This window comes from Rhipicephalus sanguineus, chromosome 7 (assembly GCF_013339695.2).
Source record: "Rhipicephalus sanguineus isolate Rsan-2018 chromosome 7, BIME_Rsan_1.4, whole genome shotgun sequence".
In the NCBI taxonomy this organism is placed as follows: domain Eukaryota; kingdom Metazoa; phylum Arthropoda; class Arachnida; order Ixodida; family Ixodidae; genus Rhipicephalus; species Rhipicephalus sanguineus.
In genome coordinates, this window is record NC_051182.1 from 98,787,156 (window position 1) to 98,813,415 (window position 26,260).

General features: G+C 44.6%; 1 protein-coding gene across 1 annotated transcript in view; it reads right to left on the bottom strand.

The window, feature by feature from the left end:
* Window positions 1-828: 828 nt before the first annotated feature.
* The window catches only part of LOC119398868 (sodium-dependent proline transporter), a 45,484-nt gene continuing 20,052 nt past the window's right edge, over window positions 829-26,260 (bottom strand). Inside the window, exons 7-12 of the mRNA XM_037665686.2 lie at window positions 24,673-24,807; window positions 5,678-5,781; window positions 4,625-4,749; window positions 3,659-3,771; window positions 1,772-1,900; window positions 829-837 (exon numbers count right to left, since the gene is read on the bottom strand). Coding sequence (XP_037521614.2) covers window positions 829-837; window positions 1,772-1,900; window positions 3,659-3,771; window positions 4,625-4,749; window positions 5,678-5,781; window positions 24,673-24,807 — 615 coding nt within the window. The remainder of the gene's footprint in view (window positions 838-1,771; window positions 1,901-3,658; window positions 3,772-4,624; window positions 4,750-5,677; window positions 5,782-24,672; window positions 24,808-26,260) is intronic.

The window sequence follows — 26,260 nt, forward strand, 5'->3', positions numbered from 1 at the left end:
ATTTTTCGGGCCATGAAGCGAGAAATATTTTATCCTTGTATAGTGGCCTTTTATGAGCGTATTAAAGAGAGCTGCGCAATGCAAGTTTGTTCGACTGCTACAGGAAGCACGCGAAACCCTCGTCGTGTGCGCTGACGCAGAAGAGAGAGCTGTGCTATCTAGTTGGTACGTATTCATGTTGAAGAGACAGGGCGTGCAACCATGCACACAAGAGAGAAGCCAGGACATCACAAACGTTTGTGGTGCCTTGACTTCTCTCTCATGTCCGTGTTTGCAAGCCCAGTCTTTAGGCATGAATGCGCTGACTCACCGTAGAACTGAAGGATGACCACCGCCTCGAGCGCGACCATGAGGAGGCGGAAGGACTGGTCCTGGCTGTGGGCCAACACGGACAACACGCTGGCGCCTCCCTGTGTGTTAAGAAGTAAGTGAAGGCTTCTTTAGGTACGCGTAACCGGTCATGTGAGGCACAATATGTAAAAGAGAGAGGGAGAGAGAGAAAGAGAGGATTGAGAGAATGACTGCCCGGCCTTTTTACGGGTTTCTTTTGTATTTTGCTCAATACTTTACTAGTTCATTGGTGAAAAAGTGCCAGCAACCAAGGTATTCACTAAAAGTAAAAGTCCTCACAGAAATGAAGAAAACCCCGACGTTTTGGGTCCCAGTCGCACCCTTCTTCAGGTTACAAACCAATTAGGTCGAAAGAAAGCGTTAGCAGGCATTACTCTGCGCTATTTTTGTTCTTTTGTTAACCGGCCGATCTCATCTTTTCCTTCAGTACAGTAACGAGCAATATAGAGGGGGAGCACAGAAAATGCTTTCACGAGGCTATAGTGGCTGAACGCAGTTATCAAACACAGAAAGTGCTCATAAGAGCAAATGTTCAAGCAGAAAGGAACATCTTGGAAATCACTAGGTCACATTTGTGTTCGCACATCACGAGTAACCGTTGCTTCAACACAAAGTCCGTGTTCCCTTTCATATTAACGCGACAGCGTTAAAGAGGTCGTTTCGCAGAAATTCCGGTGTCGACCTCGGCGTCGTTGGTCGTTAGCGAAAAATCAGCCTTGTCCGTGAGCGAAAATTCAAGAGATGCAAATAAAGAAATAAGAAAATCTTTGGTTCAAGTGGGACTCGAACCCAAGACCTCTGCGTGGTGAGCAAGTGTTCTACCACAGAGCCATGGCAGTGCTTAAAATTGCTTCGAAAAAAAAAGAGAAAAGCGCTATATGAATGTTATGTAGTGCGAGGAGTGTCAACACATGTAATATTGCGCATGCGCTCCTTTGTTTTGTATGAAGCCGGCACGTGACGGCGGCGCGCGGTGCCTGAAGCAGACATGGGGAGACAGAAGAAGGTTCGTACTGCCGATGAGGAATCCGCTTACAGGATCGCGGAGGGCTGCCAAACGAGACTGCTAGAGTCGACTCGTTTAGTTCACGACGTAGTACGGTCGAAATGGCGAGAGGCCACTGTGCTGGACTCGACCGGAACTTCAAATCACGTATCATTACGTTGTATAACTTAACATCACTTGGCATCACTTCGTATAACGTGGTATCACTTCGTATGCCCAGGACGAACTATAGGAACCGATGAGCTGCGCTGTCCCTTTAGCCTTGCGCCACTAGTGCAAGCTACGTCGGGCTTTTTTATAGTGGCAACAATGCCGCTATCTACGTTGCCTACTTCTAGAACAAATTGAAACTCTGCAGGAATGCTGCAGACGTATGGCCATCTTTTGCGGCGCAACAATGTGTGCTTGACTCACAGCACTGCAGCCGATGATGCTTATGATGAACAAAATGCTGCAGATGACGAAGTGCAGCACAACGCGGTGCCGCAGAATGTACGGGTGTGGCAGCGACAGCGCCTCGATGATGATGTCGGGGACGATCAGCTGCACGGAAAGGAACGGTGCTGTGATTTTTTCTTGCGCACTGAAGTGCCAACACGCACGAACGTTCACGTTAATCGAAAAGAAAGGTTAACTTTCACATATCTCGTTCCTATGGGATCTTTGTCATCGGCTAGCTGGCATCGCTAAAGATAACTCCTGCTCCTGGGCTGTCTGAAACTATAAACGTGAGGTATTTACAGGGCTACTTCGCAAGGTTTCGGGTCATAAATACCCAAAAAAACGACAGCGCGAGAGGTCACGTTTACTGAGCGAGGCACGCACGTCCACAGTTCATATGCATCACCATCTGAACTATCTCGATCTCTGCTCGGCTCAACTACGCAACAAGACACACCTGGATCTCCTGCTTGCAAATAATATACCTCACAACGAACACAATTCCCTTAATGAAGAATATGCCTCCTTTCCCGGGGCTTCCGGTATGTTGTATTTGCTTGCTTGGTCTCTCAAGAGAAGCTAGGGTTGCCATTGGTGACTACCTTGCGCCAAATTGGCTACTTTATGACCCCGTCTGGAGACAAAAATTTCAGGTTGGCTCCATGGCTACTTTGTCTGCTTCCGAACTTCTATTTTGGCGCATCAGGTGGCTGTTTTTCTTATTATTTGCAGAAAAAACGCGTTGTTTCAGAGCTTTTCTGCCGTGCTAGCCGATGCACGCGCCTCCGCCCTCCATCAGCAGGCTTCTACGCATAGAGACAAAAAAAAAAAAAAAAACACACACACACACACACACGTGGCGGGGCTGCAAATACGGATCGGCGAAGTTGCGTAAACGTTAGTAAACGCTTATCGAGCACGCTGTACACGCCGCCCACCATCTATACCGATGCTATGCAGAAGTTTCTCATTCTTATTCGCAGTGCACGTTTTTGTGCGAGCTTGACAAAAACAGAGATCCACAAGAGAATGAAGCTGGGCTGTTCATCTTCAACCATATTTCAGTATCTGACTCTGGAGTGGTATTATGTATATTCTACTAATCAATTCAGTCTGCGGCTTCAAGTAAAGACTGCTTCCACGTTTAATGTTTCCGTTTACTTGTTGGCTGGAATGTTCCAAAAGTACTCTGCGTCCTAGCAAGAACTCTACAGTTTCCACATAAACTTTACGCAGGCGCAGTGAATTTATTATAGTATATACATTTATTTGCAAATTACCTGTCGCTTGAAAACCAAGCGAGAGAGAAATAATGGGCTTCTATTTCTATGGTCTGGCTTGTTCAGTATGGTACGATTTATTGTTCAATAGTAAAAACGCTACTCACAATATCGCTTCTGCTCTATTTGGCTACAAATGTGGCGACAAAGTTAGATGGCATGGCTACTTTGGCTACTTTTAGCTTCACGTCTGGCTCCTTTTCATATCCACCTAACGGCAACACGGCTCCCCATTAAAGTGAAGTTACGTATTTTACTATCATGAAGATCGACTCCCTGCGGTCTGCGTGTATATTCGTCAAACAGGGTCATAGCAAAGCGGGCGCATTCAGGAGACAGTATACTATAACGCCGCCAAAACTGGGACGGCCAAGGAATGCCGTGACTCTTGACATGACCTAATGTGCCCACGTACGCGTGAGCCCGACCAGCTCGACGCATGTTGTCGCCTCCCGCCTCAACGATTGTCGAAATACTTCGGATTGCGTGTATGTCAAATACTGTTAAGTTTTTCTCACGGACAATTCTGGCGTAGAGCGTTCATTGTGACTGCGGGTTCGGTCACTCTAGGTGTACTCACGATCTTAGGCACCAGCGAGGACAGCAGCCACAGTAGGTACATTTGGCTCCAGAACTCCGGGTCGGGTGCAAGGCTCAAAGCCTGCGGTGTGATGCTCACAATGATGCTGGACCCTGCGCCATAGGAGGCATAGAAACTATATGGATGACTTCGAGGCTTCCGGAGGTAAGCACAACAGACAAATGAAACAACTCTTATGTCGAATATACCATACTTTACGGAATCAAGTTCGCATACTTGCGGAGGATCGCGACCCCGTGGACGTCTCATCGTAGATCAACGCATCGTTACGTAAGAAAATAGGTCTTAGACTACATTGTAGGACGGAAGCCGACCAGACCAGACAACGCTAGCAAATCCGTTTATTTACAAGCTGTTTCGACCCTCAATCATGAAGATGAAAAAAGGTCAGGGCTGATGATGCAAATTAAAAATCAGTACGTTTGTAGTTCCTGCAAAATCTACAGTGTATTTATCCGCGCGAATATCAGCGAGCATCGACGACTTCTGTATTCTCCGCATCTTCGCCTCTGGCAGTTCTTCGTGTTGCGATCCTCTGCGGCAAAGGCACCTGCAGCGTACGTGCTTGGTACGTCCATGTAATATATCGCTTTAGGCGAGTGACGCGGACGACATCAGTGGAAGATGAACTGAGTTACTTGACGTTGCAGAACATTATACAAGGGATTTAGTTAATTCCCAGTCACGGCACCTGCATTCGTACGAGGACTCTTCGTAAAACGCTGGTGTACTTGCGCTTAAATAATAAATATAAAACCTTCTTCGGTGCTTCACATCAATTGACCTAAGTTCCTCTAGACTGCGGAACAAGACTTGGCATAATTTTTTGCGTGGAATTTTTTGAACGGGATTGTACATAAGCGAGACTTTGAGAAGAAGCAGGCATTCTTCGCTGCGGAAGCAATCGTGGGATGCCGTAACTTGCAGTAATGCAGGCCTACGTACCATAGTCAATGAGAATCCTGACATCGACGCCCATGCTGGTGGACAAGTAGCCGAGATACAGGAAAGCGATTAAGGTGCCGATACCCTTGGAGGCGGTGTCAGCCACAAGCACGCACAACACGTCCCTGTAAGAATCGAATGCATGCCGCGAGTTAGAACGCTGCATTTAAGTAGTCTTTGGTCACTATAATGAAATCATTTTGAGGAAGGTGTAACACTCCTATACTAAACACCTCGGTGATGCCAAGTCCTACACGTAACGTCCACACCTGCCTGTAACAGCGTTGTCTACGAATGAAAACAGATGTTTTCACTGCTAATCGTGGGAGCGTTGTAAAAAAAATAACTAGAGCAACTTATTAAGCTTTGATGAGGTGCTGATCAGAAGCTATGGGCTGTCTACCTTGGTGAGGTGACATTTGAAGACATGTGCGGAGCTTGGCAAATCATTTAGGAGGCGCTGCAACCACTCACAGCAATGAAATCACACCTGAAAGTTTTCACATGAACGCACGCAGTATCGAAATCACGCGGGCGCTCAACAAGGCTATTCGTGTTTTGCTGCTGTCGTATTCGTATCTAGGTGGTGTTGGCTGTACCAAACCTTTTTTTTTTCTTTTTTCGATTTGACGAGTATATGCTAGAAGTAAAGATCATTGGAAACCTTCGTAGACAAGCGATATGCAAGAAGGGTGGTTCAAGGTCCTTTCAATATTTTCGCATTGCACCAACATGTTTTTTAAGTTGCCCTTACATTGCTATGCTTACCATTACCACACAGCTTTCACACGAAACTGCTGATACGTAACTTGTTCCCACCCGTTTCCGCGAACCATAGCATTACTATGCGTACACGTCATTTGATCCCAACAGCGAACAAAGCACTGGCACTGAACAGATGAATCTCTGAAGGACAACACTAATCTTCTTGCAGATGAACAAAAATTCTCGCACTAGCATAACGTATACAGCCGTGGTACTTCCAAAGTTCCTTGCTAAAAGTTGAGCTCAGTCCTTAGGAGAGTAATGTAATCGGTGAAGCGTATAGCTTACTCGTGGAAGTTGTTCTTGAAGGAGTTCAGTCGCTGGACGGCCAAGTAGACGGTTCCCGTGATGCCCACGCTTTCCAGGCACGTGTACAGAGCTTGACACCACATCTGCGAATTGACATTGCGAAGCGATGGCGTTAAGCGTGATGAGAACACATGGCTAGGTAGGGGCAAATTTCAGCGTTGAGTGCCAACGAGAATCCTGAGTTTAGCTTCTAATGTCCAAACTTCGAGCACAAAGAAACGAAAACAAAATAAAAATCAAACAAGCTCCTTCTAGAAAGGAAGTCGCGCCGATTAGATGATGTTGGAGTCACCACGAGGCCGCCATTCTCATTGCTGGAACCCATAATTGCGATTTTCCCAAAGCAATTCTTTTAGGGTTAAACTGAATAGTGTTTTAGTTTTATCTTGGAACGTGCGAGTGTTCAAAATTTTAAACAGAAATTGGATATTCCTTGTAGTCTTTGTTCTAGAATCGTATCGTATTCCAGACTTTCTAGTTGTTAGATTGCGTTAGAATATTCTAGCCTAGGAACAGCACACTTGTGAGTCTCAAAGAATAGAAGACATTCCAAGGAGTGACTCGACCGATTTTATTGCAGGAGAACCCTGGTTCATGCCCAGAGTAATGAGTTCATGTGTGAACATACGGAGCCTATAGCAACTGCTGAGTAATTGGCAGAGATTAGGTAAAACGTCTCACCCTAAATATGCTTCGCAATATGGTATGCGTTTATCCTCTTGGTATAGATAAATCACTTAATTATTTCAATAGTTTTATCACGAAGTCATACCTTAAAAACAACTGTGCTTTCAGAATCACTATCTCTACTTGCACGCGATGAACACCTTTTTCGTTATTTAATTATTAGAGCCACGATGTTCCAGTCCATTTAAAAACGGCATTATATGCATAGTGAAATAGATAAATCTGACCTTTCTAAATACCCACGCAATCTTTATATTTCACGTTGTTTAGAAATGCGAATACTTTAAGTTCGATTTGGTATTCGAAGGTTGTTCTCAAATATTCGTAATCGGGGGCGCAGCCATAAATTTTTTTTCGGGGCGGGGGAGGGGTGGGTTGGGAATGCAGTCCCACTCCTATATGTTCGTGCGTGTTTGTATGTGTGCTTATATATATACATACGAAAAATTAACAAAAATTTTCCCCCTACCACGCCGTCCATGTTTATGCCACTGTTCGTAATGAATTCCGTTCTGAAGCTTCAATAAGAGAGCGTCCCTAGGTTTATAGCGTTCGCATTTTTCAAACAGCCGTAATAAAAGGCAATGGTATGCTAAGAATAGAACTTTGAATAAAAGGCGAGGTTATAAAAGACTAGGCTATTGGCGACCTTAAAGCGTTTCGCGTTGAGAGTATTTAGCAACTGTTTCATTAAGGTGAATTGGGTTTTTGAAACATTAACGGCGTCCGCAGGGCTTTATAAGGGCGACTGAGCACAACTTAATGCGCATGTGCAGTTCATATTACTGTGCCTAATAATGTGGCATATTGAAGGCTTTGGAAAGAGAATGATGCAGAATTCAAGGCCTCAATTTTACAAGTAAGAGACCCTATCGGCAATTGAAGCACAGGAAATAATTGGTTCAGATGATTAGGTAATTGTTTACCGTAAATCTTCATATAGAACTGGTATGTGCTGCGCAATCACAAAGTAAAGGAACAGAGTGAGACTGGTCAGAGCACAGTCTTTCTCTCTGACGCTCTTTTGTGTTTGCGCAGCACGTCACTGTATGTAGTTCAATGTGAACGAACTGGTCAGCAAGAGAGTTTTACTGTTCGTATTACCTACGAATAAAAATGATCACGGGTTAGAGAATTATTTGTTTTCAAATTACTGTATGTAGTTCAGAGTTCAGTGTGAAGCAAGTGGTCCGCAAGACGATTTACTGCTCATTTTACTTACGGATGAAAATCTGGTCTCGTGTTTACGAATTATTTCCTTTGAAAATTCTATATATAGCTCGATATGAACCAATTGGTCAGCAAGAATTAGGGAGTTTTCGAATAGGGGCCCCAATCGTTTTGGGGCCCCAAAGAAATAGCGTTGATTCCACTGCGCATGCGCAAGACCCAAACAGCGTTTGGGACGCTATTTCTCGAATTTAGTGGGAGCCCCAAAGCCTGCCCCAAAGGCTTTGCGTCAAACAAAAGTGACGGCACCCACTGAAGCGACGGCTCTTGGGCAAGACTAGAGTGATCTAGAATAGGGGAGTGTCCAAAGCGCCGCAGGCCCTATTCGAAAACTCAGCTCCTGCCGGAGCCAAAACGAGCACCCGCAATGGGCGTTGGGGCCCCAAACTTTTGGGGCCCCTATACGAAAACTCCCTATTATCCTTTCTTTTTAAAATGGGATGCGTTGGAGCTACTTCGAGCATTGTATGAACAGATTCCACGGTGCAGAGTTCTAGAATAGTTAGCTGGATGAGTTAGTAAATACGTAATTCATCGTGTAGCAGCGTAGCAAGATAACATTAACAAAAGCATATAAGCCGCAAGCGCTGTACTTCAAGCGAATCATGAATGACGCTTGACAAAAAGACGCTTCGTAATGACACTTTACACATGTCTCTAGCCATCTATTGAGGTTTGAGCGCTTGTGGCCGCAATGTACAGACTGGTCCACTGTTAAAGGGAACACTTGCGTCTAGGGTACGTTCAGATTTCGCCTTCTTGAAAAAGCACAGTGGTTTAGATTTGCATAAAACTACTAGTGGTTGATAGTTTGGACTCCTTTTAATAGACTATTACCGTGCACGAACAATGTTTCCACATCCACTTGCAGTTAAGAGGTATGAATATGAGGGGTGCTCATCCCAGTGTTCCTTTTAACAGTGGACCGTATTGTACATACGGAAGTGCCACATGTTATCCGAAGTTCAATTCAGTGAGCGCTGTCGTCCCATCTCTCCTCGTCCACGTCTCTTCGCTGCTGTGCTGTGTGATGAATGGCTACGCGGGTGCCAGGTTTCCACTCGCGCCTGTTTCATTGATATCAAAGGCGTACTATTCCGGGAACGAAGAATGCGGACACAGTGTTTAATAATAAACGCAGCTGAGCGTCAGCTCTCACTGTGTGCGTGCGTTTGTCACGAATGACGAGTAATAATTTGGGCTTATTACACTACAGCCGGAATGCCTCTGTCCCGTCCCGTTTACTATTCTTGTATGCGCTGTTAAATACTTTTTTAATAAATCCGTACCAAATTGCCCAAGCTTCAACTCTCTAGAACAATAAATCACGCATTGTATATCGATATAAGAATCAGTCGATTGGTATCGCTTACAAAAAAAAAAGAAAAAAAGAAAGAAAGCGTTCTTCTTGACTAGTCATGTCCAGGAATTCGGGACATCGACAACTAGCGCCATCTGTTGTGTTGGCTGCTAAGTGGCACCGTCACTCAATGGGAAACGACCTTTGAACATTTATTGTAGTGTAACGCTTCAATGTACGCTTAAATCACTTCGTCCGTATACTATGGGAGTCATTATGCCACAGTGCGAGAAGTTTTGCTTTATTACCATTAACTTCCTGGGTTCGAGAGCCACTTTTATGTGCTATGTGAAACTCCATAGGAGATAATTTAAAAATTTATATAAAAACAATGCGCCCTCACCTGCTTAAATCACTGAAGGGACCCAATCTCGATGATTCAATATTCGTACCTGTGAAGTTTAGCGGATGTCGGCGAAGTTTCTGAGGTTCGACGGGAACTTTTGTCTAAGGTGCATTGCAGCGAAACCGCCTTATAGGGGTGCGTACGCTTCAAAGTGTTTACGGTTGCCCTAAAACAGGTGAAAATGTCAGTGTTTTTATATAATCTTGTTTTTCTTGAAGCTGCTAAAGATATGGAGGGTATGAATACTATGGAGGTCTTAAGTTGTTAATTAGCAATGAGAAGTTTTAGGTTAATTAGAGCAGATGGTAAAAAATGAGAATAGCTCCTCGTAATTCAAAGTAAGTAAGAATTGACAAGATATATTGATACGGATACGAATATTGCTCCACTGCGTGTAAGTAATCAAGGGTACTAATGAATTTAACAATTTACTTAAAACTTATTGGTGAAAGCGGTTTGTATAGAAGGACATGTATATTATATATATATTTAGATATAGTATCGCAATGCACGCCATTAATATTAGATGGCTCTCGCATGCAAGTAACTAGCAGTAGATACTGTTATAGCTAATTAGTAATCAAAAGTATAAGAGATATGGTAATTGCACTCTGTCATTATTAATACTTACGCCTTGAAGTAAATAGAAAAGGGGTCAATAAGAATCAACTAATCCGAGGATTGCGTTGTAATGTATCACATGGAAGTGGAGACGAAGAGGATCAAAGGTATAAGAATCTTAGGTTGCTAATTAGTGATTAGGGGTCTTTTAGCTTTACTATGAAAAATTAACAAAGTTGACAATGACCCCCAAGAAGTCACACTGAGTGAGATTTACTCAGCAACATTATGCACATTTGCACCCTGACCATATAAGTAATCACTTGTAATGAATTCACCAATTTTAAGGTTATAATAAAAATCTTTCAGTATAGAAGGATATGTACATGATATATATAGGGTATTCAATGTATGAAATTAACATCCGAGATAGATAGTAACATGCAATTATCTTTAGTGGTAGTTATCGATAATTAGTAATCAGGGATAATTTGGGGAAAATCTATGGAACCTAGCAATTAAAGATGACGATTATAGCTTATTAGTGATCGTTGTAGGCTGTTGCCAAGTGCGGGTATATAGTCAATAAATTAATAGGTCGACAACATAGTAATGCATCAAATGAAAGCATATAGGAAGAGGCTGAATACATTTGGAATGTGTGCTAATTGGCATTTAGGGGCTCTGCAGCGTAAATAATATTAATATTTTTTACAGCAGAGTTATGCCCACGCTTTGTACTACTCGCGATGTAGACAAAACACAATCATCATTATGCCGGCGCACTCAGCATAGCTGTGCCTAGTTAAGCCATGTTAATCATAGCCGATTGTAATTAAGTTTAGTTGAGCATGATGAAAACTAATTAGCCAAGCATAATACAGCCAGAAGGCTAATTAGCCCTAATTAAGCCGAGTTGAGATTCTAGTCTGCGTAGTCATGCCGAGCTCGGCAAGAGACGCCGAGCGATACCGATATATTAATTATGATTGAGTCTAATTAGCATTAATTACGTTAATTAACTCATTAGGCCTAGATTTACATGTGGTGAAAGCTCGTCGAGATGAAGCCTCGAGTATGTAGATTATACTAATTAAGCTCATTAGCATAATTAAGCTAATTAAGATATAATTAATGCTAGCTTGACTAGGGATGCAAGTTAAGCTAGACCAAGTTCCAAATGTGCAAATTAGACCTATTACGCTAATTATTCCAATTAATCTGATTAAGCTAATTAACCTATTCGGTGTTGTGACTGCCGAGCGATACCCAATCGAACCCGATCAACGCCTAGTCTATACTCGTGATTACCAATGTGACCCCGTGAAGACTTCGTGCATCGTCGCGTGAATGCACGTGTGTCTAGTCAAGCCAAGACCAGCCAAGTAACGACCAGCTCTGCTCTAGCCAAGGTTTGCGCGACTCAGTGCAATAATAATACCTGGGGTTTAACGTCCCAAAACCACGATATGATTATGAGAGACGCCGTAGTGGAGGGCTCCGGAAATTTCGACCACCTGGGGTTCTTTAACGTGCACCTAAATCTGAGTACACGGACCTCAAACATTTTCGCCTCTATCGAAGATGCAGCCGCCGCGGCCGGGATTCGATCCCGCGACCTTCGGGTCAGCAGTCGAGTGCCATAACCACTAGACCACCGTGGCGGGGCGCGCGACTCAGTGCAAGCTGCGCAAATTTTTGAAAATTAGGTCAGCTAAGCAGAATTCACGGTAAGAGTATCTTACTAATGTTGATCTACATTCGCACCTTGGTACAGAGTGCATTACTAATGAATGGTGACAATGAATTCAACATATGTTCAATTTAGGGGTGAAAGCTGTCAGTGTAGGACATCAGTAAAATAGATAGATAGTATCTAATCTATGCAGCTACAGATCTCAATGTATGCAGTTACAGTACAGTGGTGGGAAGTAGTAGAATATCATTCATTATTAGCAGTCATAAATATCATTAATTCGTAATCAATTATAATTATTCGTTTAATATAGATACCATCCATCACCGACAAGTGTCAAGAGAAATGTTTACGAGAGATGACGATTTAAAGGAGTACTGCGTTGACAACGGCGCGAAAATTGGACGAAGGCTATAAGGAAAAAACAACAACACAAGCGCTCGCACATTGATGAGTTATGCAAAACACTGGGTGCAAAAGAGCCTGATGTAAGAGAAACAATATGCAGAAGGGTGTCTTCAAGGGCCAGTTGCTCCATGTTACTGCACTCAAAACCGCGCGAAAACGGCAGGAAAGCTAACGAACAAAGGAACAGCGCTTCTGTTGTTTGTTCCTAAGCCTTCGCCCCGTTTTTGCGCTGTTTGAAACGCAGTAACATGTACCAACTGACCCTTCAAGACACCCTTCTGCAATTTAAAGGAGTAATTAAATCTACTGATAGTTTTAGGAAATTAATAATTAAGTGCAGATATATGATAAAAATAAATTGAGGCATATGATTGCAAAGCATCAGATGATAGTCTAAAGAGAGAGGGTGAATGCATTGCGAGATTCTCTTGCTAATGAACCTTTTCAAGCAATCCCAGAAAGCCCCGCGGGAGCGTGGCGCACTATGGGAAAAGTTTGTACATCGAGCGAGCCGGCCGTTCGGTCGCCCGTGGCTCGTTGGTGCCGTGGGAGCACTAAACGAAAGGAACGTACACGTCGCGGCTTGTTGAATATTCTTACGTCGTAAAAGACTACACTTATCCAAACGCATCTGCCTGTATATCTACGCATGAAATGTGAAAGGAATAACACAGTCAGTGTAGGTATTGCCGAGCGTATGTATATCGGACGTAGCAGTTAACCGATATGTGCGTTATCGCGTGCCGATGCCGTCACGACGTTCGTTTGTCAATAATGTGAGCGGAACACCGAATTCATGTTTAGTGTATGAATACTTGGAAGGTACAAATGCGAATGTGCCGTATTGAAATGCCATAGAATTTTCCGCCTCAGCATTTGGTGTCATGAATACTTTTGCGCTTGCTCACTGCGTTTTGCCGTTATGGCGTATTTCAAAGATAATTTTAGTGTTAGAGACTCACCTTGCGCACGACTACACATATCTACGGCATCATTCACCTGCGAGCAAACACGTGAAAGTACAACCAGCGTTTCTAAAATGCAACAACTGCAGTTAGTATCAACGAAGGGCGCTAGAATCTTATCATTTTTTATATACATGTATATGCGGTGCGAGCGACGCGCACGCAGTCTAATCAGTCTCTCGAGTACTCTGTAAATATCACAACCTCACCTTGCGCTCGTCGACAGTGCCGATGGACGTTGATTCCAAGTGGATGCGCGAATTGTATAGACCGCTCCTGGACTTCATCTAGAAAGTCACGTGGTATCGTTTTATTTAATTTTTGCTGCAGGGCTGGGGTCTCAAACGTGACTCGCACGTGACTGACTTCGTCCCATCCTTTTATTGGTCATCTCTAGAACGGACGAAGCCTCAAAGGGGTCAAGAGGAAACTGCGCACAGGCAAAAACCGGACGTATGCACTAAGGGATGAGGAAGGCAAAGTCACTGTCTATATGGATAGGAAAGTTAAAATATCTGAGGAGCTTTACAAATATCTGTACAGTAGCCAGGACAACGAGGACGATAACGTAAGAAGTAGGCAAGAGGAATCGGACAACCCACCAGTAATGACATGGGAAATAAAGAAATCCTTAGAGGGAACGCAAAGAGGCAATTGCCGCTGGTTAGGATCAGGTAACATCAGATCTGTTGAAAGATGGTGGACAGATTGTTTTAGAAAAACTGGCCACCATGTATAGAAAGTGTCTCTTGACGATGAAGGTACGAGAATCTTGGAATAATTTTAAAATCACCTTAATTCATAACAAAGACGACGTCAAGGGCTTGAAATATTACTACCGATCTGCTTACTGTCCGTTGTCTACAAGCGATTTAAAATTATAGCAAGATTCCGTACAGGCTACTCGACAATAAACAGATTGACACGATCAATCAAGTGATAGAGAAATGCGCGGAATATAACCAACCCCTACATATAGCCGTCAGAGATTACGAGAAGGTATTTGATTCGGTCGAGATGGCAGCAGTCATTCAGGCACGGAATCAGGGCGTCGACGAACCGTATATAAAAATACTGGAAGAAATCTTAGATTTAGGTGCACGTTAAAGAACCCTAAGTGGTCAATAATTCTGCAGCACTCCAATACGGCGTCCCACATAATCATATCGTGGTTTTGAGACATTAAACGCCACTAGTACTACTACTACTAATAACAATAATAACAATTTTTATTATTATAATAATATTGTTATAATAATAATAATAATAACAATAATTAGTAGTAGTAGTAGTAGTAGTAGTAGTAGTAGTAGCAGTAGTAGTAGTAGTAGTGGTAGTAGTAGTAGTAGTAGTAGTAGTAGTAGTAGTAGTAGTAGTAGTAGTAGTATTACAAAGGCGTGAAACTGGTAGAGTGTTGGTTTATGTAAATTGCATTACCACAAATGAAAGCTTGAAGTATTTATATTCAAACTGTTTTATTGTTTTCTCCACGGTGCATCGGTTTAAACCACACTCGTATTAATTCGTCTAGTCGGGTTGTGGATATCACAACTTGCAATCTCACTGCAAAAAAATATATATATACAGAGACCAGGAGGAGCCATTTCTTTACTTGTACACCGCCGAAATACAGACACACTGCGCTGTAGCTTTTCGGATGCGACAGCAGCCCCAGAAGATGGCCTAGCGAATAAAGCAAGCAAGACTAGAGGAATATCATAGCCTTCTCCCTTTATATCTCGATTTTTTTTATCCTGCGGCAAGAGCATGCGTAATTCCGAAGTATCCATGTGCGCATTCACATGGATACTTCCGAATTATTGATAAGCAGATGCTTGTGATGGAACATGCAGAATATTAATTTAGGCAGAACTCTGTGCGTGACACTCCTGCATTAATGATGACGCGTGTGTACGAGGTTGTTTTTCATGCATTATTTTTGTTGCCCCCAAGCGGCCTACTTAAACAATAATACTTTAAGGGCCTTTACGTGCCATAACCCCATTGTCATTATCGCCAAGCCGCAGTGGGAGATTCTGTGATAGGTTTAAACACCCGGGGGTCTAGAACGTGCATCTAACAGACCTAAGTAAGCATGTGTTCTTGCATTTCGTCCCCGCCGGAATACGACCGCCGTGGCAGGGAATAGAACACGCGACCTCGCTACTCAGCAGCGCCACACTTTATCAGCCAATTGCTTCCACGGCGTTGGCGGCGTCAACAAAAAATCATCACGTGATGACATCACGATGGGACGTTATTATGGCGTCACACATTCCCAAGATCACGTAATTATGACGGCATGATGACGTCACATAACGTGACTTCATCACATGACATTGTCACATTGCACTGCCTCTGTGATGGGTTGGCCAATCACAGAGGCTGTGCAAAACTACGTTAGGTGCAGGAAGCTTTTGCACGAGGGTGGGGCAGAACAGACACACCGAATGACGACAAGAAGAAAACTTTCACCTTCGAGTCGTCTTAGTCTAATGCATAAGGAGCCCAGTGCGTTTCTTTTTATACGAGTGATAGGCCTTGTCTACGAGAAGTTCTTCTCGCAAACGTAGTCACGAGGCGTGCGCTTTCGATCTTTCCTTGGCATGGCACGAGCCCACGCTTCCAAGCTCACCGGGTCACTAGGAGCTTTGAAAATCACAAGCCATACAACACTGCCCTCTTAATTAATGATATTACTTAGCACCCTCTAGTGTTTATTGGCATTACTGTACGATTGAGACGATGGCAATGAGTGATGCGAGGAAACCGAAGAATTTGATCATATAAGATTTCTGACAAATTCGGTCCGTCACTTAGCAGGCAAATATCGTGTCTACTAAGTATGAAAATAATCAAAAAGTAGGCCATGTCTTTAAGAGGGGGGTCACACTTTCTGCGACATGTGAGTCGCGCACTGCAACACACTGCTTTCAGCGTCACTGACTGCAGCACGTGGCTTCAGTTAAGCTCCCATTGCGAGAAGCTCAATGCGGCCACTCTAGAAGCGCCACGAACCAACACAGAAAAAAAGTGGGGCTCATCACGTAAGAAAAACAGAGTATGTACATTGCCTACGGCAAAAGAAAGATATTCGTGGAAGGTTGCTCAGCTTGCCTTTAATAACTTTCAGTGTAATCCACTATTTGAGAAACATCGCCTCGTGAGGTGCTACGTTGTCTATCGGTAAACAAAGGCACGTCACAGAGAATAAACATAAAACGGCTTTTCGAGAACCTTCCACGTCACTTGCGAACATAAGCAAAAGATTTCAACTCGTAATGAAAATATTAAATGGGTCCTGACGAGAGACTTTTTAATGAAAAATAGAAACATGTAAAATAGAAATAAGCTATTTTGTCCAGAATAAAACTGGCCGCAAGAACCGGGTTTCAAGCCGCGACCTCCTGCAATTCTACAGACCAGCATAATATAATAATAATAATTGTTGGGGTTTAGCGTCCCAAAACCGCGATATGATTATGAGAGACGCCGTAGTGGAGGGCTCCGGAAATTTCGACCAACTGGGGTTCTTTAACATACACCTAAATCTAAGTACACGGGCCTCTAGCGTTTTTGTCTCCATCTAAAATATGGCCGCCGCGGCCGGTATTCGATCCCGCGACCTGTGGGTCAGCAGTCGAGCACCTTATTCACTAGGCCACCCTGAAGGGTTGCAGATCAGCATAGGCAGTCAAACAAGAAGGCGAGTTCCACGATACTTTATATCAGTCTAATCTGTTTCATCCCTCTTTCACCAACACTTAGCGGAGAGGAAAACGCGGCCTGGGTAGCATGTCATGAGCATAATGAAGTCGGTGATTTCCGGCGTCTTTAGTTCTCGACTAAAACGCGTTCTTGGGCTAGTTGGTGCATGGTCTGACAAAAATTTGGAGGCACAAAGGAACGAGGACAAGAAATGACAGGACTGGTGCCAAACTAAAAACTGTTTTATTGGAAAGAACATTGCATTCCAGGTAGCTTCACGCGCATGGGCGAGTCACATTGACAATCACGGTAACAGAATGACAACCTACTTTGAGTTATCAAGACTTGTCTAAAAAGTGCAATTCGTTGCGATATAAATTCAAGGAAGGCACACTAACACATTGGGCACCCTTCTTATTTATGCAAAAAGCCTCCAACAATTCCCTGGCCACTTGGTTTCGAATTTTCCCAAGCACCCTGGTTTCCGAAAACCGGGGCGCGCATGCGCAGGACTTGCAGTGCGAAGGCAAGTGTAAACCAGATACATTGTTAAGGGAGGCTTCATGTTCCATTAATCGGATATTTAAACATCGACCAGTGTGGCCGATGTATGTCCTACCACAGCTGAGGGGTATTTCGTAAACCACCCCAACTACGCATGGGCAATACGGTTTTACATGCTGTATGTCACAGGCGGCCTTATTGTTTCTCTCAGACACACGGGCGCATAGCTGCGAGAGCTTGTTAGGGGCGCTGTTGAAACTAAGGTGACTTTATTAAAATGATTCTTTTTGAGAAGATCATTGAACAATATTGTGCTTGCAAAGGTATTGTTGCTTTACCTCTGCTGGTAATTGAGCTTTAAAGAAAAATGTCTGTGGGCAGCGAATATAACACGGCAAGACGTCTTGTAAAAGCGCAAAATATTGAATTCATAAATTGAGACCAACTGAAAAATAGGGACGGCAAGCGTCTGTCTACACATTTTGAAACCCGCGATCGTCATCACCGCCTCACAAGCTTGTATTATTTTCTGGAAGTTAGGTTTTTTCACACTACAAAAACAGCAGTGCTAAAGGACGTTCTTGCTTTAGAACTTTTAAGAAACCCGTGGGAGCCAACAACAATATAATCGGACGAAATATATTGAAGAGGCAGGGGATGCGAAGAAGGGCAGCACGCTCTTTCGAGAGCTCGTCGTTATCAAGCGCAGCCAAGCGACATGTAAGCCTCCTTTCATTGCAACAGAACTGCTGATTCATGGTCGAGCAGCCCAACCGGCCGCTCGTTGCATGCGCTGCGGTTATCAGTCGTCGATTTAGGTTCGCGCTCGCTGCTTGTAGCGGATATCGTCGTCGTGCTTTTTTTATGTATTGTGGTTTTCTCGATTCGCGCGACTACGGCAAGCGTCATCGCGCGAATTTTGAACGTTGAAGGTCCGTACGCCACGTGGTGTGAAAAAAGGTGAACTAAAAGCGATGTCCCGAATTCCTGGGTATGTACTTGAGGAGCACTTATTTTCGCGCGGTTGTCGGAGTATGTTTCCATTCGAATGTACGCAATCGAGAAATTCCATTAGCAATATAGTTAATATAATTTCTCGATTTCATCAAGCAGATTGCTCGCTGGTCTGAAGCGGAACATTTATTTAATGGTTAAATAACGGCGGGGAGGGGGGGGGGGGAGTAAGCAAACCACGCAATGCCTATCATTTCAACAGTGGTAAGTTACGTGGAGCAGGAATGCGCTTGTTTAGAAGAATTTATTGTATCACAGACGGTTAACAACAATAACAATTTAACATGACGTTTTCGTGCTAGAAATACGTTCACGAGAAGGACAAAATATAATTCGGTAACATGGACATAAATAAACACATGAAATGACGCGGAGGTAACAAGTACAATTGATGTTTAGCACATTTACACACACATACAAATACTTTCTCACGTTTATTTTTAGAGGCGAAGCTCCTTAAAGCGGCACCCGTTCGTCCCCGTCGTAGTGCGTAACCAGTATTAACGCTAGTACCAGATCTTGACCTACAAGGTGGTGCCGGTGGGAGATTTCTCCTGTGCGTTGTTGAACAATAAAAAATTCGCAGCGTGCGCGTTAACTAAAAGCCGACTTCTTCTGTCTCTCATTCCCCATTAGCAGCCATTGGCATGTTCCAGTAGGAAACGTTAGTAGAAGTAGAAGTGTAAGTGTTAGCTAAAAGCCCACTTCTTCTGTCTCTCATTCCCATTAGCAGCCATTGTTTACCCCCAAGGTAGTGCCTGGTGAGATTTCTCCTGTGCGTGATTAAACAATAAAAATTTTGTTCAAAACGCCGTTGATTGATGAAATAAACTAAGGAAAGACGCCAGATGTTTTCTAAAAGCAAAACGAAAAGACGCCAGATGTTTCTAAAGCAAAACGAAAAGACGCCAGCTGCTTAACAAAAGACGCCAGATGTTTCTCCTCTCCTACGGTTTCAATTTTGTCAATGCCTTAAAACACCGCGAGGTCGCGACCTTAGCCAAGCGTCGTAAAAGCGTCGGCCTCGCTCATAGCTCTGCGATGCGCGCCTGCCTCACGTGGCTGTCACACCCCGTTCCCCGCTCACGCGCTCGCCCCGAGAAAAAATCACAGCATATCCACGGAGTGAATGATGATGAGTGGGCGAAGCTGCGGAGGTTCATCGGTAAACCGTGAATTCTGCCCAGTACATCATCACCGACGTGAGATCGGGCGCGTTTATACTAAAGGTTCGATGAGTTATGACGACTTGCAGCTCACTTTAATTTTACATGTACGCTGTGAATTTTCATTGTTTAGAAAACCATTGCTTTAGAAAACATCTGGCGTCTTTCGTTAAGCAGCTGGCGTCTTTTCGTTTTGCTTTAGAAACATCTGGCGTTCTTTCGTTTTGCTTTTAGAAAACATCTGGCGTCTTTCGTTGGTTTATTTCATCAATCAACGGCGTTTTGAACAAAATTTTTATTGTTTAATCACGCACAGGAGAAATCTCACCAGGCACTACCTTGGAGGTAAACAATGGCTGCTAATGGGAATGAGAGACAGAAGAAGTCGGCTTTTAGCTAACACTTACACTTCTACTTCTACTAACGTTTCCTACTGGAACATGCCAATGGCTGCTAATGGGGAATGAGAGACAGAAGAATTCGGCTTTTAGTTAACGCGCACGCTGCGAATTTTTTATTGTTCAACAACGCACACGAAAAATCTCCCACCGGCACCACCTTGGAGGTCAAAGCGTAAGACTGGTTACGCACTACGACTACTACGACTACGACTACGAGGGACGAACAGGTGCCGCCTTAAGAAGTTTCGCCCATAAAATCTCCCACCGGCACCACCTTGGAGGTCAAGATCTGGTACTAGCGTTACGACTGGTTACGCACTACGACTACGACAACTACGAGGGACGAACGGGTGCCGCTTTAAGGAGCTTCGCCCCTAAAATCGCGGCCGGGCTACCGGGGCGGCACGACGCGCTTTGCGTTTCCCTCTAGTCCGGCTGTGGTGTTCAATCACATTTTAACAAGCCGCGGGATGGCGACCAAGTTCTGCTTCCAATATGCGACGCTCTTCTGGCTATCACACCTCGTTCTCCGAGTACGCTTTCACTGTTAACTACTACAGCTACCGCAAGGGTTTGTGTAATCATTTAACATGGACGTTAGTCGTCGGGATGGAGATGTACCACCAATCATCAAAGTGGGTGCATCCACGTTAAACGGTGCTATAGTTGCCAGACATCAATATACATTGTGCAAACTCTCTTATATCAATGTACAGTAAACATTCAGTTACTTCTGTAAGGGCACGCTTTACTTTCGTGTTATTCCGATTCCTATGACGGAGGGATCAACCATGTTTTTTTTTAACGAGAGTGCTCTTTTCTTCGTTGTTTACTCTATGTGTCTTCGGAGGTTTCAGTAAAGTAATATTTATTGAACAGTTTGAATAATTTTCGTATTGAATAATTTTAATTTATTGAACAGCTTCTACCAGTTTGTCTCCGAAAGACCTAGGACACGATTACTTAAAAAAAGAAGAGAGCAATTTTGGTCATATATAATTTGATGACGTCATACTATTCAACGACACGCTTTGCTTACTCACACGTGTACCGTTGAACAAACCCCGATCGAAAAGTGGTGTGCCATGGCTTTTTCTGTCCACGGGCATTCTATATGTTCATCGTGACATATGTCAAGCCTTCAAACAACTTCTTTCTCGTCACACTCGCGACGTACGAACTAACACGGCTTTCTAATTTGTCAAACGCTTAATTGGAAGCGTCATTCCTAACTGCCATTAAATGTCACACACATCCGAGTGCGAGCGTTTAGCTGTATGTGGTACAGTGGCACGGGATCGACTTACGACGACATATGCGAAATGTCAAATCAGTTCAGGGGAAGCCCGTAAGACTGAGGAAAGTTCATACAAAAATGATGTCGTACACCCTTGTGCAGCGCGAGGCTACAAATGAAACTATTTTGGATGGCGCTTGATGAAGACAAGGCCATAGTTAGGCACACATAAAACCCCAAACGGAAACCCTTTCGTTTGTGGTTTTTCTGTGTTCCTCGCTGCGTCCTTGTCTTCACCGAGCACGTTCAAAAATACCGCATGCTGTTCCAACTAGCCCAAGAAACAGCACTCCTGAACTACAGAAGGAAATACACACGCACGGTATCTTCTCAGAAAGAAGGGCTTCTAGTCAGGGGCGTAGCAAAGGGGGGGGGGGTTCAACCCCCCCCCCCGAAATTTTTCAGTTTTGCTTGCGTATATATACACGCACACATACAAACGCACGCACGAACATACATAAAGTATGGTTGAACCCCCCCCCCCCCCCCCCCCCGAAAAAAATTTCTGGCTACGCCCCTGCTTCTAGTTGACGAAAAGATTCAGGATTCGAACCCGGGAACTGTACATTTCCGGGGCAGCCGCTCTACGACCCGTGCCAAAGAGGAGCCGAGCAGAACCCCGGAAGGGTAGATTGATAGGCGAGTTATGATGATGTTGTTTAATGGCGCAAGGGCCATTGATGGCCAAAGAGCGCCAGGAAATGGTGTCGGATGGAAACAATGATGATGTTTAGTGGCTGTGTAAGGGCCTAAGATTCTGCGCACTAGAGATGCGTAAAACATATATGTATGAAAATCAGGGGCGTAGCCAGAAATTTTTTTCGGGGGGGGGGGTTCAACCATACTTCATGTATGTTCGTGCGTGCGTTTGTATGTGTGCGTGTATATATACGCAAGAAAAACTGAACAATTTCGGGGGAGGTTTGAACCCCCCCAACCCCCCCCTTGGCTACGCCCCTGATGAAAATCATGAGTTACAGCATCGTCAAGTTGCGTTACACTAAGGCGATGGCCTTACGCGCTACAGCACATGGTGGCCTTGAAAATGCGGCGTGAGATACAGAACCTGCATTTGCGCTCGGTCGGCCAAAAGGAAGGGCTGAGCTTGGTTAAACTTGTGACTTCAGTAAGGTGGCAGAAGCTTGTTCATGAAAGCAAAAAGTGTCATCGACCTTGCTGTAGCCCGAACCGATACAAATGAGTGGGCGATAAATTTTCCCTTACATTTACGTGACGCACGTTAATCACTCTAGTAAAAGTCGTTCTTGGCCTAGTGTGTTCGACATACTCAAAAATAAAAAGTTGCGCGAAAAAAAAATAGGCACGTTCACATGGGAGGGTAGAGGGGAAAGCGTAAACTAACACTGTTTATTCATGGGCGGAACCACTGAACAAATAGGCAAAAAAAGGACCAAGATTACATGTCCCCTGTACCCTCCCACGTGAAGCTGTCTTTTTTTCGCGCAACTTTTTATTTTCAAGTACGTTAATTACGTTTCGCCCGTTGTGTGCTCGCGTTGCACTTTCTGTCAATGTTATATTCTTATCTTCTCTGGTGCCTTCTTCCAGCGCGGTATTCATGCATTCACTCATGAGTTCACTTAAGGCTACCTTGCGGGCCTCAGATGAGGCATTGTGTAGGGTGAGCGGGAGGAGGGGGCAGTACAAAAAGTGAGCGTCCGTTATACTTTCAGTACACGATATACAGCATAGCAATATACAACGCGCCACATAATGAGAACTGCAGTACAACAATGATTAATTAGTCCATGCAGCATTGGCTAAAGAAAAGCAACATTAGTAAAATCAAAGCATATAATAAGCCATTAATCACACGAGGTATCTTCCATCGACTCCGGTAATAAATGAAAACTGAACTGCTATACAGTATTACGGTTGACAGTAAAAAAAGTTAGCTCAGCTTGCACTAAGTCGCGTAACGCTGAGTGTAGAGCTGGTGGGCTCCTAGCTGACCCTGGCTTGGCTTTTACCACCTCACCTGTCTCTTTTCCACGTCTTGCTGTACTGTACATGCTTGCTATCTTTTTTTTTTGAGTCTGTGTCTTTCTGTCTCTTTATGTGTATTTTTTCTCTCTATTTCTGTAATACTCCCCTTTCTTTCTCTATCTTTCTTTCTGTAGTCGTTTCCTCGCCTTCCCCCCTGGTGCCGTGCAGCGGGTTGGGAATCCTCCAAGCGTCTTAAGCTCCGCACCACAGTGGCACTGTAACACCACTACGAAGCCGGCCTGTACCCATTTGAAACCGCTGGGTGGGCGGCCGGCACTGGGGATCGAACCCGGCACCTCCAGTATTGGAAGCTGACGCCCAAGCGTTTCGCCACCAATTCGGTCTTTCCCCGCCTTCTTAACTGAGGGAGACTTAAAGGAAACATCGGGATTAAACCAGTAATGAACTCTAGGGCCGCACCGTTTCAGCTGCTCTTGTTAACCATCTCTACAGAACGCTTGGGCGGTGACTGAGTGCGTGCCGGTTCATGATGATGATAATTTTCTACATAAGACGCGCGGCAAACCTCGACCGTAACATCTCTGCCGTAAAAATAGGGACAGTATGGTGCTTGAACAATAAACATTGTACAAAAAAAACGCTACAATAGCAGAGAAAACACACTGGGCTAATGGTAAGAAGTCACACTTTGTTAGCCAGATAACTAGCCAACGCTTCACGGAATGCGTCATGGTTTGACAGACATGCGATGCTATCCGGGAGGGAATTCCAACATCGGACGGCACGTGGAGCCGCATAGCAATCCAATGTATGGGTAGATTCGGGAATGCGGCTACAGCTAAAATGATTAGGAAGCCTTTGTGACGTGGACTAGGGTCGTTTCAAGCACGCTGACGTTGTTCGAGGCGAATGAATGAATTGCACGAACAAACTAAAACGTGGGGTGGCGAGAAACACGCTGCCATTGTCTTCCCAAGTTTTACAAATATGCCACCAAGAGCCCGAGCTTGAGGATACACGACAAGCGAACGCAGCAAACTGGAATAAATTTGCAACCGATTTCCCGTTAATAAATTTCGAATCGCCTTTACGTATTGAATATGCAAGAGCAATAGTAATAATATAATAATAATTGTTGGGGTTCTACGTCCCAAAACCAATGATATGATCATGAGGGGTGCCGTAGCGGAAGGCTCCGGAAATTTTCGACCACCTGGTGTTCTTTAACATGCACCTAAGTCTAAGTAAACGGGCCTCTAGCATTTCGTCTCCTCCGAAATGCGGCCGCCGCGGCCGGGATTCGATCCCGCGACCTTCGGGACAGTAGACGAGCACCACAACCACTAACCCACCGTGGCGGATGGGTGCTGGCAATCGCACACCGGCATTGCACACCGCTGGTCAGAAAATTAAGCTTCTCGAATAATTAAATTCTGGTGTTTTAAGTGCCGAAACCACGATATGACTATATCAGGCGCCTCAGTGTATATATGGCTCCAGAGTAACTTTGAGCAGCCGTGGATATTTAGCGCGCCCTTAAATGTTTTCGCATCTCGTCTCCATCGACATGCTGGCGTCGTGGCAGGGAGTCGAACCCGCGTCCTGAAACTTAGCAGCGCAGCACATTCGCATCTAAGCTATACCAAGTTGGGTCTGAACTTGCCTCCACGCTGAGTAAGTGGCTCCAGTCTGCGTAGGCAAAAGCCTGGAGTCCCCTTGCGGCGCCTTCCAGGGACAGCGCCCTTAGCAGCAGCGTGATGGCGGTTGCGATGTGCAGGCCCAGCATCACGTAGAAGAACTGCATGAAATGCGGGAGCGCGAACCGTTCGATGATGGGACAGACAGTCAAGTGTGTTTGTGAAACTGCTTGAGCACCAGAATTCATTACCAAAGAAATTAACTAACCTGGCAAAACACTGCTTTGAATGTGGCTGTACACCATTCTTTGTTGGCACGGGGATTCTGTTTGTGCATACAGATGCCTGTACTCGAGAAGTGGTGGAAGCCTTTAACATTTCGAGGATAGGAAGCAATTATGTCAGCCAGCCTTCTGTAGGCTTGTGTAATAAACAGATAGGTCAACTCAGTCAGGAATAACGTCGCCATTTCTCGCACGTGCTTGTGTGAGGCAATGTATTTTGTACTTTTATGCACTTCCCAGTGTCTTAGACAATTATCATGCGCGTGTGCTTGTTATCTCGCTTCAAAAGCTAAATCTTTCTTTCAAGAAACTCAATTTCAAGTACAGCGTCGTTTGTGTCTGTTCCTTTCTTGGTCTCGTCCTCTGCGCTGTTGTTAAAGCACCACGCGTTTCAACCAACTCGCCTATAGTCTGCCATCTTACTTCGGTACGAACCAATATGGCCTGTAAGATAATTAAGCACTGCAGCTAGCAAGATATGTTTGGTACAGACCGTTTTTTTCGAGGCCACTGCTATATTACGTTCGCATCGCCGTCTATCACGTGGCCCACTTCGCTGGCATGTGCGATCGTGCACGAGGGGCTTACGCCCCAAAATCACGATGTGATTATGAGAGACGCCGTAGTGGAAGGCCCCGAAGACCACCTGGGGTTCTTTAACGTACATCTAAATCTAAGCACGCGGGCCTCTGGCATTTCGCCTCCATCGAAATGCGGCCGCCGCGGCAGGGACTCGATCCCGCAACCTTCGGGGTCAGCAGTCGAGCACCATAACCACCAGACCACCGCGGCGGGTGTAACTATATCTGTGCGTGAGGTACAGTACTCACAGATTCAAACGCGACATCATTTTTTTTTAGTATAGCGATTGGTATATGCACAATTGCTCGAGATAACCATGTCATGTCGCGACGAATCTGCTCTCTAAAGATAACGTTGGCTCTGATCTACGCGTTAGAGTAGAAATTACGCCGATGTGACCCGAACTGAAGACGGTGGTAACGAAAGTATGTGCACTATTCAGCCTTAACTTGTCCCGCTTCAATTCCCTGAGAACTGTACTTCAAAAAACACAGTGCGCACGCCAGAACTAATCCGCACTGCTGTCAATGCTGATCAAAGGTGCCGCTGGCATACACGGACATTGTGTTCCTATGACGCTTATGTTACACCGTAGCGAAGCCGCGTGAGGCATAATAGCCGTTTATATTTGCTTTTCTGGATGTTTCTGCAGAAGTGAAACAGTTAATTCATTGGCACATGCCTGCCAATGTGAGGAAGACGGCGGCGCTGAGCGTTTTTTAGAGGCTACGGCCCTCCTCTCCTCTCA